Consider the following 16450-nt stretch of genomic DNA (forward strand, 5'->3'; position numbering starts at 1 on the left):
TATTAAGGAGATGTCTGTTACAACTTACCTGCTACAATGCTTTTGTAAAAATTAAATTAGTCTCTAATAATAGAAGTATTATATTTTAAGAGGTTTATTAAAGATTATTAGAAATCAAGGAATAAAGAAAATACAAAATAAGAAAACCACATGCCTAGGGCTGATTAGCCCATTCAAAGCTTACTTACTACATCTTGCAAAAGCAGGAAGGAGAAGAAGGAGAGGTAGGAGTTACCACCAGTTAAATACTAATTGTGATCTCACCCAGGTGGAGGCTCAGGTGAGATTATAGGGAATTCTGAAAAATACCAAGGACTTCTGGGGATTTAAGTCTAGGGTTCAAATCTCCATTTTACACTTTCCATAATAATGTCTGGTCTCTGTAATTCTACACTCTTCTTTTTATGGTTTTGTATCGTATAACTTTACAATAATCCTTCCTCAGCCTAAATGAATAATTTGCTAATAACAACAGCTAGCATTTATAGGTGGCCTTGAGGTTTCTACTTTAAATATATCTCATTTGTTTCTCACAATAACCCCTGTGAAGTAGGTGCTATTATTATTCCTATTTTATAGCTGAGGAAAGTGAGGCTGAGAGAGGTTAAGTGATTTGTCTAGGGTCAGACAGCCAGTAAATGTCTTCCTGACTACAATTCCAGATGTCTTCCCATTATACACCAAAGAGACTCACACTCTCTCTCTCTCTCTCTCTCTCTCTCTCTCTCTCTCTCTCTCTCTCTCTCTCTCTCTCTCTCTCTCTCTCTCTCTCTCTCTCTCTCATACATACATATGTATACTGTAAGGAATTAAATTAAGGGGTTTGACTAAATATATGAGGATTCTAAAATAATCTAGTGGTCCCTGATTTAAAATATTATAGCTCAAGTCAAAATGACTTTTAGTAGCTTTTATTTACAAAAGGGCAGAAAGAGTGAAAGTAGAGAGATGCAAAAAGAAGGTAGAGAAAATGTTTACCCTATCACACTAAATATTGCTCCAGTGCTAGGCTCAGCTGGCAGGGCTTGTTAGCCCTTGACACAAGGACTTGGAGTTCCACCCACATGGCCTCCTCTAAGAAGGAAAGGCCTCTAGGAAACTAATTTCTCTCCAGACACCAGGAAAGGAAGGTCAGCTATTCAACTCACCCAAGAGGCAGTGTAAGTCCCAAGTTACCTCCAAGAGGCAGGTCACCAGTCCACCTCCATAAAACTGCTTGCAGAAGACTCTCCAGCTGAAGAAGTTCAGGGCTTTTATAGTGACTTCTTGTCTCTTCCCCTTTTCACAAGGGCCAATCACAGCTTCCCAATTGCCTAGCACTGCCCAGGGGGACAGTGTCTGTGGGATCCACTTCTCACCTCTGAAGGTGTTAACTCTTATCTAGGCCTATGAAGGTGTCAACCTTTTATCATAGGCTTCTGAAGGTATCAACTTTTGTCACAGTATTCACAAGTTTCTGACTGATTGAGTTATCTTTAGCAAAATGACTTGCGAACACCCTTACTTAGTGTTAAGTAGGGGTGCTTTGAGTTCTGGAGTTATCACTCATTTTAGCAAGTGACTTGTGAATTCTCTTACTTGATGGCTTACAAAGTGTTAAGCAGGGGTATTTTCAGTTTTGGTTGATCAATTGAAAAGTTGCCGATGCTAGACAAAGAAAGTCTGATTCACACTTCTCAATACATAATTACATGTTATACATAGCTACATAAATAAGGATTTGTTAGTATCTTCCTTTGTTTATGAGTTTATTCCCTTCCCTGACACCAGTCAACTTTGAGTTAATGCTTCAATCTTAGAATCTTCAGAGGACCAAAATCTATTATAGACACTTGTATGAGGGCTCTGATTCTTCATCTGAAAGAATATCCCAAGGCCAAGCTCCTGATATTTAATTATCATATATCCAGTATTAATCATCCTGGCTTTTTGTTTCCAACCCTGAAACCAGCAAAGAAAAGATCTCTCCCTTTTAGTCTTCCTGGGCTTGGACATTCCCATAGCCCCTAGCATCAAAAATAAGAACCTCTTGATTCCTCTTGTTAAATAACCTTGAGTAAGGGAACATTCCATTCCTATATTCTCATCCTCTTCAACCAACAACTGCACTCCAAGATTCCAAAATATTGTTCTAGAAACTGGAATGGCAGATACCTTCCTCCTACCAATCACCATCCTAACCCTTGAGAAAAGAAAAAAAAAAGGTTTTCTTGACCCTGCCACACATGTAACAAACATCTTCTCCTAAGAAGTCTTTCTTCTTTTAGCTCCTTTGACATGGATCTCCTACCTAACTGCCTCTTGTCATTTGTCACTGCCAATTCATCACCCATTTTCTGAGCCTTAAACATAATTTTTTCCAAGGCTCTGTTCTGGGTCCTCTTTGCTTCTCTTTATTGTCTCTCTCTCTCTCTCTCTCTCTCTCTGATCCTTACCTTCTGTCTTAGAATCAATACCATGTATTAGTTCTACGGCAGAAGACCAGTAAGGACTAGGAAATGGGGGTTAAGTGACTTGCCCAAGGTCACACAGCTAGGAAGTGTCTGAGGCCAGATTTGAACCTAGGACTTTCCATCTCTAGACCTGGCTCTCAATCCACTGAACCACCCAACTGCTCCCTCTTTATACTCTCTTGATGATCTCATCAGCTCCCCTGACTTCAATTCTTATTTATGTTCAGAGAACTTATATATCTCTTTATGAGTATGTCTAATACACACCCCAACTGGGACTTTTCTTATAAAAAAAAAAGAGAAGATAAGAAGCTATCTTTGAAGCAAATATACTGCCCAAATCTGGGGAACTGCCAAATTGTCTACCCAAACTGAGTGCAGATCTTGGCATCTTTAGCAACCCACTCCCTTTTTTTTTAATCCCCTTGGATACATATGTTTTATATGTGGATTTTCTTTATCCCTCCCTAATTCAAATACAAGGTTATCACATAATCACTCATCTGGAGAGGCATTTGGAATTGAAATGGGTAGAAAAATCCATAGGAGCCTCATTATAATTGCTGAAATGAAAAGCCCAAATTCAAGTTGTTTTAGTGACATTGAGCCTACCTTCCTCAGATCCACACTTCTTTGATTCACTGAATATTCATTATCTATATCAGCATGTATAAAACCCAGTTACATGAAAAATATAAGGAAATACAGAAACACCTATTTGAGGTAATACATCACCAAAGATGAGAAAAAACAAACTTTATGCATCTCACAACTATTCCCTACTCTCCACTCACTCAACCAACATATCCTGTTTAGACTCTCTCTTACCTGGACTGTGACAATAGCCTAACTGCAATCCCTAGTTCTAGTCTCTCCTTGACCAATCCCAATTTATTCTCCTCAGACTGCCAAAATAATTTTCTTAAGCCACAAATATGACCATGGATACTCCCAGATTTAAAACCTTCAACATCAAAATGTCTCTAGGATTAATCAATGAACAAATATTAAATTGCTCCAGGTGCTGTGGATATAAGCACAAAAGCAACAGTCCCTGCCATCAAGGAACTTACTAGGGGGGTTACAAGGTGTTCAGATAGGTATATATAACTTTTTAAAAAATTATTAAATATTATAAGGAAAATGCATAATTTTGATTGTGTCAAATTTTAAAAGGTTGTACCATTGCAACCAAGATTAGAAGGGAAATAGATAATTGTGGGTTTCTAGTGGTGGTGACAGGGTCAGAACTGGGCTTTAGTAAGATCACTTGGCAGCTGAGTGGAGGATGGGCTGGAGTGGGAGAGAACTATGTACCTGGAGAGAAAGGGACTTACATGAAAGATGTTATAAAAGTGGAAACCACAAGACTTGGCAACAGATTATATATGTTGGATGAATACAAGTGAGGAATGGAGGATGACACTGTGGTAACTGGGAAGATCATGGCACCCCAGACAGTAACAGGGAAAGTTATGAGAAGGGAAGACTTAGGAGGAAACATCAGAGGACTTTTGGACTTCAGTTTGAGATATCTATGGGACATCTAGTTTGAGATTTCCAATAAGTACCTGGTGATATGAGACTAGAGGTCAGAAGTTAAGGCTGGATAAATAGATCTGAGAGTCAGACACATAGAGATGTTGGGTTTTTTTTTCCCCTGATCACCTCAGTTTTCAGTGCTTTCTGCCTAATAAAATTACCTTTCATTTACTTCTCTGCACACTGTTGTAACTGTATCCTACCCCACCTGACCTGATAGAAAACAAGTTCCTAAAAGGGAATGATTTTTTTATTTCCTGGTAACCTTGGCACCTAAAAATGAACATTTTATTTTTTGTCTTCTTAAGTTCAGTAGTATCTATCCACTAACCTTTCACTTGGTAAATACTTAATAAATGGTAAAACAAATTGACTACAAGTGTGTGTCTATACATACATACATATATATATATATATATATATATATACATACACATATGCACACATACACAAACCTGCAATTTAAGAGAATCCCCAGAGAAAAAGGGTAAACTTTTTTTTCATCTCCTGGACCCTTTTATCTGCCTGGTAAAGTCTATGGATCTCTTCCCAGAATGCTTTAAAATGCATAAAATAAAATACATAGGATTTTAAAGTAAACCAATTACACTGAAATATGGTTACTGAAATACTTTTTAAAATAAATTCAAGGGGGGCACCTGGGCTCAGTGGATTGAGAGCCAGGTCTAGAGATAGGAGGTTCTGGGTTTAAATCTGGCCTCAGATACTTCCTAGCTGTGTGATCCTGGGCAAGTCACTTGACCCCCCATTGCCTAGCCTTTACCACTCTTCTACCTTGGAGCCAATACACACTATTGATTCTAAGATGTAAGGTAAGGGTTTAAAAAATAAGATAAAATAAATTCAAGGATCCAAATAAAAAACCTATTGAATCTTGAAGTAACAGCTTAACTTCTATTCTATGAGGAGTCATAAATTTTGCTGTTATGATTAGATTGAGATAGGTACAGAGAGAAAGTCTTTAGAGAACTGAATTCTTGATGAGAGACTTTCCTTGTTCTCTTGAACAATCATGGGATTATTTTACATAAATCAAGAGAAATTAAGAACTGTAGTGATAGTCAAAGACAACTTTGGCTGATCTTTCTCACAGTTTAAGCATTACAAATAAGTCTAAGAGATTAGGAGTTTTGATATAGAGATATGAGCAATTGTTTATGGAAAGAGGTTTCTCCAGTTTATTAAACACATATATTATATACATATATGTGACATAGAGTTAACTAAACCTAAAAAGCCCTTATAATAGGATTCAGGGCAAAAGAATATTTTGATGTATGTGTTATATGATTCTGATTTGTTAAATGTTGAAGGTTTCCAGTATTTTTGTTGAGGGTAATTATATTTTTAAATTATAAAACGAAACACAAAGGACAGCTAGGTGGCACAGTAGATAGAACATCAGGCTTGAAGTCAGGAGGGCCTAGATTCAAATCTGGCCTCAGACACTTCCTAGTTGTGTGATGCTGAGTAAGTCACTTAACCCCATTTGCCTGGCCCTTAGAGTTGTCACTAAGACAAAAAAGGAAGGATTCTAAAAATAAAATGAAACACAGTTACTCAATTCTGACTGGAATGAGTGGGGATTTCCTTAATCCATAGATAATTTGGAGATAATTCTTACTATACCATAGGCAGAACTTCTCCCTCCCCAGCTATCCTGCTGAGATCTGAGCATCTCCCATTTCTTTCCTCTTTCATCTCAACATCTGCATATGTTAGCCAGGAACCATCAAAGGTCATTTGTTTGAATTCTATATTTTTCCCTACCTGGTACTGTCTACCTCCTATCAGCTACTGCTTGCTTTGAACACATTAGGCAACTAATGTTTGTTATTGAATTGACTGGTGGGTGAGGTTCCAGGAGAACTAGGATAATGTGATAAGAAGCCCAAAACACAACCATTATCTTTTAATAGTATTATAGGCCATGAGTATTGCTACCAAAATTATCCTGTGTTCCCCCATCTTGTTCCTAGCCCTAATGCTAATAATCTGCCCATCAATTCAAAGTGAATTTTCCAATTTTTAAATAGTCCTCTGTCTTCCCTCTACTCCGACAAACTTGGATGGCTAGGAGGTTGCCCTGTGGTATTCCTATATGTCCTGTGCTAGTGGTGCCTTTGGCCCAGGTATATCACTACTTGGTTGTAGTTATGGGTAGAAAGAAGATAATAATACCAAAGAAAGTAGAACAGAAAAAATCATTAATGAAACACTTTTTTAAAGACAAGGGAGAAAATGCAAGGAAGTTCAGAAAGGGACACAAACAGGGCTCTGTTAGGACTTCTTCGTTAAATTTAATAGAAATTTAAAAGATTTCCAGCTTCATATATAAGCCTCTTTTTCTGTTCTTTGTATCAGGAAATAATATTTTTTAAAAAAACAACTTAATAATAAAATTTTAATCTAAATGTAAGTAGCTTTTTAAAGTTTGTAAGGCATTGTCCTCATAATCTCTGAGGTAAATATTATATTATGATCCTTGTTTTATAGATGAGGAAACAGTCTTAGAAGAGTTACCTGGTCCAAGACAAGTGTCAACTGGGACTGGAAGTCAGGTCTTTCCAAATTTCAAGTCCAATTTTCTTTTCACTGTACTATGCAGGTCCTCTGAAAATGTCTACTGAATCTATGATTTATGTCTTATCTACTGAATCTATGATTATGCTTTATTAATGCAATGAACAGATATAAATTAAATTACCTTGATGTATGGGGATTCACAACATTTTTAGATGTTAAAGCCAGTTTCTCATACTAGAAAAGCTTAGCAGGCAATATTCTAGATGGAAGAATTGGAGCTTCCCGTAACTTGAATAGTAGAGAACTAATGGAAGAATGTCAGAGTTAAGAGCAGTTATGCAATATGGCAGAGTAGCTATAGTGTTGGGCTCAGGCTCAGGTAGACCTGTTTCAACTTACCCTTCTGCTACTTATTGACAAAATGATTAGGGACAAGTCACTTAAAGTACTTTGCCAAAGTAACACTGACTAATTTTGGTGGCATTGCCAGGACTCAACCTAGATCTACTAGACCCAGGTACCTAGACAGGCAGAATGTCCAGATCATTAGAAAGAAGGAAAAAGGGAGGGATAGTGATGGAAATACAGTTCTCTTCACATTAACTTTGTTCCATTTTTATTATCGATTTTGTAAAATGATTAAAAATTACTAAGTTCACAGAGTTGGGAAGTAAACACGACTTGTTTGCTGAGTGAATAAATCAAAGTGTGAAAGTCCCAGGAACTATCTCAATTCCAGCCCAGAATTGATCTCTGGATCAAGGTTTGGAAGAAATCCACAGTGAAAAGACATAGAAAGGAAAGAGAGGGAAAGGAAGGAAAGGATATCAGAAACCAATTATTTCCAGGGACATAGTATCCTGCCACCCTCCCCTAATCCCAACCCAATGATATTTATTGAGTGGTCATAATCCTAGCACTGCCTCAGATGTAAACTACCACTAATATCTGTCTCAGAAAGATGTGAAGGAAGTGGACTAGTAGGGGACTGAATTTCTCATGCAGAGGGAATAAGAGGAAGGGCACCTTTAGAAAATAAAGGAAGCAACTGGGACTGACAAGAAGATTCAATCTTTCCCCCTTCTTTTTTCCCTAAAAGGAGGTATTGGATTCTAGACTCTGCCTTTGAGAGGAGCCTGAGGAAAAGCAGTTGAGGACCATGGGGCAGAGAAGTCAGAGGAAAGAAGGGAGAAAAAGTCTATGATCATAATTTCACTATTCCCCACCACTACTTGGCCACTTAACCTGCTACGGGATGATTACATCTAGGACCTAGTTTAGTGCCCTGCAAATGGAAGGTTTTTAATAAATGCTTGCTAATTAATTCATCTGCCAGTGGTAGAGGACAGATGACTTATGGAGAATCTTTTCCCAATTCTCTCTGAAAGTATAAACCTTCATACTGCAGAAATCCTTTGGCTCTAAGGATCATGGACCTCTTTAGGTTCTTTTCTCAGTCTCCAATCCTACTCCATCCCAACACCTCTGTGTTCTGTGCATATTCTGCTGTAAAGAACTGGTGAGAGTGTGGTAGTAGATGGGGAAATAACACAAGCTCTGAAGTCCTGGTCAGCTTAGGTGATGCAGTGGATAGAGCATCAGGCCTGGAATCAGAAAGATTCATCTTCCTGGGTTCAATTCCAGCCTCAGACCACTTTCTAGCTGTGTAACTCTAAACAAGTCACTTAATCCTGTTTGCCTTACTTTTCTTATCTGTAAAATGAGTTGATGAAGGAAATTACTAAACCACTCTAGTATCTCTGCCAAGAAAACCCCAAATGGGATCATCACAAAAAGCCAGACACAACTGAATAAGAACTGAAGTCCTGGAGCATCATTGTGGGCAGGAGGCTTCCCAATGGAAGGAATATCTTTGAGTCCTATTACTGGGTATCCCTTTATCCTCCTTTCAACAGAAGTAGGTAGATGTGGTCCCAGACATTGTGATGCTTGGGGATGAGAGCCAAATGCATACTTTGGAAGAAAGGATGAGGGAAGAAAGAGGATTAGAAGATAACCAATGACAGCAGCTTGAGACTGAAATATTTTTGTCAGACAAGGAGTTCAAAATGAGTATTCAGAAAACCCTAAAAGAGAACTGAGGGTCAAATGTGGTGACAAATTAAACAGGCAATGGTTGCTAACACGCACCTCAAATGTCGGGTGAGGAACACAGCTCTCTGGCCCCAAGACTGCAGTCAGCAGTGGCTGAGGCAATGAGGGAAGGATGTGGGGGCACTAACACTGATCCCACCCCAATCAGACCCGGGGGGGCCACCCTTGCCCACCTCTCTCTCCAAGGGTCAAGGCAAGGGGGAGGGGGAACCTCCCTTGAAACAGGAAGGCCGGCTCCCCAGGCTGTAGTGGTCACAGGTGCCTACATCTTCCCTCGGGGGTTCGACAGGGTCACGGGTCCGTTAGGAAGCCCAGTTCCTGCGGTAAGGCAAGGACAGAGACCGAAAGTTGGGAGAGAGAGGTGTCCAACCATAGCTCAAACTCGCGTGCCCAGGAACCAACTCCCTGATTGGGAAACTGGCAGAGAATGGGCAGGGTCCAGGGCAACCAAAGCTCTGTTTGGGAAACCGGCAGGGGGCGGACCTAGAGGACCAACGCCCCGACTGGGAAACCTGCAGAAAAGGGGTGGGCTCGGGACTAACATCTGGCATATCTGGGGAGAAAGATAGAGAAAGGTATGGTGTTCTGATTTGGAGGTTGGTGTGCGAGATGCACTTCTGGCAAGGCCTAAACCTTTCTTCTCCTTTTAAGAGTCAGTCCCACCTCTTTCTCCGTCAAGTCCCTTTCCTTCTCAAACTGCCCCGCGGATCCCCCAATACTCGCCCCTTTTCTCCCTCGTTGCCCCTCGTAGGAACTAGCTCGTGGCTTGACGTCAGTAATGCCTCTGTTTCTGGGAGATTCGGCACCGAGTCTTTAATTCTATTTACACGCTCAAATTTAGAGTCCTCAGAGCTTCTGCCAGCGTTGGGTTCAGGTTATCCGGCATTGGTTGTGTGCTCACCCGTGGGCGAAGATGCCGCCTATCAGCCTGAAGGCAGTCAATAGGCAATTTTCGCCCTACCCCACTTCGTCTGGTGCTTCCGCCAAAGACCTGTGCCGATTGGTTAATAGGAGATTCCGGCTGGTACGCCCCGCCTAAGAGCATTTTCATTGGCTCAAATACATGTACGTGGCAATTACTGGATTGTGAGCTCCTAGGCTGGGAACCCAGGGCTTGGACTGTCCAGCTAGGCTCGAGGGTGGGGCTCTGGTCGTGGCCATTCTTTCTGCCCACCCGACCGCTATGTGACCAAGACTTCCCGAGCTAGGACATTCTCACGGAGAGGGATGACTTGGCCTTCATTCCTTCTCCTCGAGGGCTCTCCTAACCGGTTCTTGCTGACTCCAGAACACTGTCTCCCTCCATCCAAGGCTTAGATCCAGCCCCTTAGATCTGGGCAGATCTCTCTGGGGGAGAAGGGATAGATATTGATCTTTTAGGAAGAGAAGCCCGTTTGGGAGACTTTTTTTTGGAGGCATGATGGTGGCTTTGTTTTTTTTAAAGTTTCAGTAAACCAAGAAGTCCTTGACATCTTCCCCAACTCCCAATTTCTATCTGGACAAACATGCTTATTTCTTATCAGAGTGAACTTTATTTGCATTTAATAAGAAAGCAAGGAAGAAATTAAGTAGTAGTGTAGTGCAGGTTATCTCAGGCTCCGGCTAGAGGCTGGGAAGGACACTTCTTTTTGCTCAGATTGGTGAGGATCTGGTCCTGGTTTGGCCGATATAGAACTACAAAACTGTTGGGCGGGAGGACTGCTCCTCCCTTTTCATCCACACTACCCATCAGCAGGTAACTAGCCCCTGTAGGAAGAATTGGAGGAATGAATCAAGCAAGAGAGAAACTTAAGTCTGTGTCTCTCTCCTCCCCTGCTCTATTTGTTCCTGGAATCCATAATGTGCACATGTCCACTCATACTTTACATTTCTCCTCCAGGTCTCTTACCTTTCTTTATTGGGGGACATTGCCGGCAGGGCACATACAACTTAAGTGGGGTTCCAACAGAAGTGGAAGACAGGGCAAGAGCCCCTGCCTTGTAAATACCCATGAGGGTGACAGTGACAGTGATCCCTTCTCTAGGACCCCGAACCATTGACTTCGCTGTCCCTGTCACCACTGTGAAGAAAACAAACACAAAAATATCAGGGAAGAAACTAGAGAGGACTCACTAGGAGTCCTATGTAATGAACAGAGTGACTAAGTTAGCTAAAGGTCACAAGAGAGGCCAAAGGTAATGAGACAGAACTTGGGTAGTGGAGAACCAGAGGTTGGAGAGAGAGAAAAAGAGAAGGGGAGTGAAGATATTGTGGAGGAAGGACTTTTTAAAAGTTCAGGAAGACAAAGTAGGTGCTTAATAAAGCTTGTTTAGACTGGTGCAAGGTGCAGGAGGAAGCTAGGAGTCCCACCAATCTATTGAGAGGAGGCATTAAGGAGCAGGATTCTTGGCATCCTTACCAAAGTCATTGGCACAAAAGTTGCTTTGCAGAGTGCCAGTTCTTCGGCATTGTTTTGGGCAGGGAGTACTAGGAACATCTATATAGAAGGAGATCTATTAATCTTATGAGGGATCTATACATATACAAGCATGCACACATGCACCCCACAACCTAGCTTCATCTTCCCAAACCTTCCAAGTTCTAAGCACTTAGGTGTCCTAGTTTCCAGGCCCCAGATCATTATTCTACTTATCTTCCCTGTCCCCAGCCCTTGCTACCCTCCCTGGACTCTGGTAGCTCATCTACCATGCTTACCAGAATCTGTTGGCAAGGTAGGTTTCAGGTTCTCCTGGGGTTTGTCAGGGAGTTTGACCTTAGGCCCTGGCTGTGGTTGTGGGGGTGCTGGGACTGCACCCTCCTTTCCACTACCCCGGGGCTGGGCTTTATAGGAGGCAGAGAATCCATCAGCAGTGACACTGAGATCTGAGACAAACTGGACTAAGAGTTCATTTCCTTCTGAGGTGATAGAGCTGAGGGGAAGGGAGTAAGTAGGGTCAGGATAAAGGAAGGGCCCAAACTGTGGTACCCTCTGATTTTCCTCCAAAGCTTCTGTTCCTATTCCTTCCTCTCTCTTTTTCCCCTCCTCTCCTTGCCCCCTCTGCTTCCTCTTTCATCGCCCCCCCCCTTTTAGATTGGGAACCTTGTTTTTAAATTGAGGTTCCTTCTATTTGATTCAATGCTTTCCCCTCTAACTTCATCCAGCCTCTAAAACTTCCCCATCTCCTAAAAGGTCCCACCTACTTACCTTGGGGCAGTATCCCCACAATACTTCCCCAATCTTTTTGAATCATCACTTTGAACTCCATTGAAAATGCTGACTGAGTCATATCGGCAGTAAGTGTCTGGCTCCAGGTCAAATTTCCCAAAGGTCAGAGAAATCACCTAGTGGAGAAGATGACACTTCTCTAGCTGGCTAACCAGATGCTTGTGTCTCTAGGGGGAAGTCCACCTGAAAGGCCAGATGCTTGAGTTCCTAGGAAAAGGCTGGGTTACCTGTTCTGGGGGAGCAATGATGAGCCAGGAACAGCTGACCCCAGGAGGATAATCAGATTCAGGCCAGTTGGGTGTGGTCAGGGTACCTTGGGGCTTCTCCAGCCGACCTCCACAGAACTGGTGTTCTGGATAAAGAGAGAGAAATGGGGTGGGGGCAGGAAGAGGGGAGACTAGTGTTCAAGGGCAGGAGAAAGAAAATTCAAATATTTGGATTCCTGAATGGAGGCGGGTTGGGGGAGGTAAGGAGAAGGGAAAGTTAGCAAAAAGAAAGAGTAAAGAAGAACGGGAATCTGGCTTTGGGCATAAAGGCACCCCCAAATTTCCCTCACTTCCCCAGCCTTGGAAAATGATAAGAATTAGCTGGAGGGTACCCCAGCCCACTCCCCAAACTCTCCCTCTCTCTCTGCTCTTCCTTATCCACACTTTTCCCCTTCCTAGGGAGATCTTATTCCCCCCCCCCCCAGACACACACACAATTTAACAGAAGTCTTTGTGTTTTTTGAGTCCTCTCACTTGGAAGTTTCCCAAATTTGAGGGCTCCTCAATCCAATGACCACCCATTTTGGGGTGCTCTTTTCCCTTCATATAGGGGAATGCCTCTTCTAATGCTGCCCCCCTTTGATCAAAGTACTCCTTACTTTTTAAAGGGGTATCTCTTCTGCTATTGGGAAGGGGTAATGGAACCACAGTCAGAATTCCAGGGCTAGGTTTTAGGGAGGAATGCAGGACTGGGGGAATATATGCTCCGCCCCCTTCATCTCAGTTCTCTCCCTCCTCCCCCCAGGCCGTGTGAGTTCTAACTGCAGGGGGCATGAAGGGCTAGGCAAATTACTCACCATCCCAGTAACCCCACGCCGCCCAGTCCACCCGCGGGTCTGCGCCCCATTTCCGCCTTGCACCTGGGGGGGTGCCTAGAAGAGGGGGTTTGGTGGGAGGGAGGGAAAGGAATGGTAGAAAAGATGGGGAGGTGGGACTGAAGGGGCAGTTAGTAAGGACAAAAAGGAGAGGGGAGGATGCAGGGTGGAGGATGGGGATTAAGGAGAATAATCTAGAGGAGATGCCTTCTTTGTAGGGGATATCGGGGCCACTAACTGGGCGGCAGGTCTGAGCCTCTTGGGAGAAGGGTTTGTGTCTCATGGAGAGGGACTTGTCTTTCACTTCAGATTTTGATGGGACACAACAAGTTAGGGGGTGGGAGGGTGTGTGCAAGTGAGGGGAGGGGTAATCTCACCATTGCCACTGGTAGCCCGCCCACTGTACCAGAGCAGGAAGCCCCGTCCTCCTGTCCCCTCATCAGCCCTCATCCTCAGTGTCACCTGGTTGCCAGGGGCAACCACAGGCCCTGGCCTGAAGGTCCCACAGAACTGTCCAAGACGCTGGCCTGATGTCCCTGCCCCAGCAAAAATCTCCAGAGAATCATAGCGGCAGGAGGTATCCAATTCCAAGTCAAAGACTCGGAAGGAGAGGGAAACAGTCTGACTCTCAGGGACCTAGGGGAGGAAAAGAAAGGGCAAAGGGACCAAGAGTTACACTTCAGGACTCAATTTCTTTCTAAACCTATATTCCTATATCATTGCCGGGGGTGGGAGGGGTTGAGGAAATATTATCAAAAGTTCTTTCCCTATCAGTTTATCAAAGTGAATGTGGGGATACCAGGGTTCAAGTTATGGAGAAGGGGTTCCCTAGAGAGACTTTTTTGGTAGGGATGAGGTGTGGCCTCACTCCCTTGGTCTTGTAACTCTTAGCAACATGGTATGGAGAAGCCAAAATGTGTTTTTCCTATAGTTAGTGTCAGAAAAGTACCAGGATCCTCCAGAGTGCTAAGGTCTGAGGGCTTAAAAGGACATAATATCAGAAAGCATCTCCTTTGGAGCTGGGTAGGGAGATGGCAGTAACTACAGCTAGTTTGATGGGTACTTTTGCTGGAAACTGGGGGGGAGAATTTTACAAGTCGTAGGGGAGCACTTGATCTTAAGGCAAACTGCTTTGGTACCAGGAGATGGGAAATGGATGAAATTGGCAGAGCAGAGGACACAGAGGGGACCACTCACCGTAATTGTCCAGATGCACTCTTTGTTGGGGGGATAGTGATTGGGGAAGCCCTCACTTGCCACGTAGCCTGATTCCCCCGTCACATCCCCTCCGCACAGGAACACAGGTCTAGGGGGTTGGCCAGACATATAAATGAAGGTGGTGGGTAATCAGTTTGGGTGAGGGGAGATAAGAGATGTGAACAGGGTATAGGATTGGGAAGTCAAGCTTTGGTAGGTTAGTATAGAGAAATGGAAATGGAACTGAGATGCAAGAGGAGAGGTGGAAGTGGTGCTGGAGTAGAGATGAGACTGGTAACAGACAGCTGAAGAAGTTACTGGAAATGAGCTAGGCTCAGCATTATAGCCAACTGGGGAGGGAGACCCAGGGATAGGGTTTAAAGGAGAAGAGACCAACTACTCCCAGCATCCTCTCTCCCATTCTTCAAGGTCTTTCACCCCTACCCCAGCTAGCAGACCGGAAGTCCCGAAATCCTTTCCCTTTACCCTGCCTGGCAGCTGGGACAGGAGCTGACTTAACTAGCACCAGATGTGGATACAGCCACAGGCCTGCTAAAAAAGGAGGGGGCAGGATAAGAGGGGAGAGGAAACAATGATATCTCAATGAATCCAGGCATCATCAGCTCCCCTTAACTCCCACACTTGCCTCAGCTTCTGCTGAAGCCTGGGGCTTGCTTGGACATCAGACTCTGTGACCCTCTAATTCTCCCAACCCCCTCTTGAACACAGATGTTCAGACCCCCTAAGATGAGATTGCTCCTTTCAGGTTACAGCAATCTGGTATAAGGGAATGAAGGACCGAGGAGAAGAGAGGCATGAGTCGGTAGAGAAAAGGATCTAGGAGATTCAAGTGAAGTCATGTGAGAAACAAAGGAGCTGGAGAGCAGAAACAAGACTGGGGAGCACTTAGCATGAGTAATAGCAAAGGAGGATGGGGATCAAAATGAGAAGGTTCTCAAGGGGAAAGAGAAAGGGAAAAAACCCAATAGTTTCCAACAATATATCCATAAAGCTGAGATTCCTTTATTGGATCCTTCAAAGGGTACAAGAAAGGTGGAAAAAAGACCTACCTGGTATAGTTGGGGGTCTGGACAGGAGCTTCCTGAGCCTGGACGAGGGACAGCAGGGCCAAGGAAGTAAAAAGGGGCCCCAGGACGCAGAGTGGAATAGGAGGCAGCATGGCTAGGGGGAAGAGGCACCGGGGTCCCTGAGACAGAGGCAGTGGCTGAGTCCGGCAGCAGCAACAGGATAATCAAAGCCAGATGGGTTGGCTTCGTTTGTGTGGGCGTGGGGACTGGACGAATTAGGGAGGGGAATGGAGGGAGGGGGAGGAAGAAGGGGGATTTGAAAAAAACAGAGCCAAGTCTGGGGGCCTCTCAGGCCCAGTACACACAAATATTGACTTAACCTAAGTGATTGGGGGGGGGGGGGGGGGGAGACAAAGCAGTGGAAGCATGATGGCTATTGGCCAAGATCCAAATACCCTATACTTTTATCACAACCTCATGCTCTTTTTTGGGGACCTATGTGTCCAGCTGACCCAGCTTCTAGGCTCTGTTTAGGACTCCCACTAGCCCAACTGCTGGGTCTGATCTCATCTCCCTCTTTCTACCTCACCCTTAATTCTGCTTACCCAGGGTTCCTGCTGCCCCCTTCCCTGCCCCCATTTCTATGGCATCTGGCCCTCTAGACCAAGTCAGAAAAGGGAAGGATTTGGAGGTGTCAGGATGTATCTGGAGGGGTGGGGAAATAGCTCTACCTCTGCCAGACAAGTTGGAGAGGTAATGGGAGATAGGGGATTGCATAAGAGTAGAGGAAAGCACATAAAGTTTGAGCCCTAGCAAAAAGTTAAGGACAGTCCAAGTATCTGGAAGTAGAACCTTCGGGAGAATGTGTGTGGAGGGTGGATCTCAAAAGAAAAGGGAACAAACAGAAGGGAGACTAGAGGCAAAAAGATGAAAGATCTAATGGGGGAAACAAAAGATGAATGTTGTGGAATGTGGAGCTAAAGCCCCAAAGAGATGACCCTTTCCCTGCGGGTCCCTGAGGATCAAAAAGATTTCTGTCTTAAGGAACTGTTTGCTGTGGCTAGGGTAGAATTAAGGGAAGAGAGAAATATTCCCCTCCTTTGAACTTGGTGTCTCTAATGACCAGGCCCCTCCACCTTCTTTCCCTTAGCTCCTCTCTTCCTAAGCTTCCAGCATTCTGCTCTTCTCAGGCTCCCTGCCTTCTCTTTGAGCCCTTATTTCCCAAGAGCAGCCAAGAAAACTGTCATTCCTCTTCCCTTGCTAGGACCCAAGTAGCCAGGGC

General features: G+C 43.8%; 1 protein-coding gene across 2 annotated transcripts; it reads right to left on the minus strand.

The window, feature by feature from the left end:
• Positions 1-10166: 10166 nt before the first annotated feature.
• PCOLCE (procollagen C-endopeptidase enhancer) lies at positions 10167-15417 on the minus strand. Of its 2 annotated transcripts, XM_056817763.1 has the most exons (10): positions 15211-15417; positions 14141-14249; positions 13321-13579; positions 12926-13000; positions 12090-12214; positions 11842-11978; positions 11352-11566; positions 11056-11133; positions 10546-10716; positions 10167-10403 (listed from the first exon to the last, which is right to left on the minus strand). In XM_056817763.1, exons 1-10 carry the CDS (start codon positions 15318-15320, stop codon positions 10249-10251), a joined length of 1434 nt encoding a protein of 477 aa, XP_056673741.1. In that variant the 5' UTR covers positions 15321-15417; the 3' UTR covers positions 10167-10248. The 2 variants fall into 2 exon arrangements, with proteins under 2 accessions (XP_056673741.1, XP_056673742.1); XM_056817764.1 differs by lacking the exon at positions 12926-13000 and having other exon boundaries at positions 15211-15411.
• Positions 15418-16450: the final 1033 nt, after the last annotated feature.

Source organism: Monodelphis domestica, chromosome 2 (assembly GCF_027887165.1).
Source record: "Monodelphis domestica isolate mMonDom1 chromosome 2, mMonDom1.pri, whole genome shotgun sequence".
NCBI lineage: Eukaryota > Metazoa > Chordata > Mammalia > Didelphimorphia > Didelphidae > Monodelphis > Monodelphis domestica.

Bases quoted from the DNA above. Each gene is read 5' to 3' on its own strand.
- PCOLCE (XM_056817763.1), bottom strand. From the start codon at position 15,320: ATGCTGCCTCCTATTCCACTCTGCGTCCTGGGGCCCCTTTTTACTTCC. The intron at 13,580-14,140 runs GTGAGTGGTCCC...TTCCTCCCCTAG, and splicing joins AGTGCATCTGGACAATTACG to GTCCCTGAGAGTCAGACTGT. The intron at 11,134-11,351 runs GTAAGCATGGTA...CCTTCTATATAG, and splicing joins TACCTTGCCAACAGATTCTG to ATGTTCCTAGTACTCCCTGC.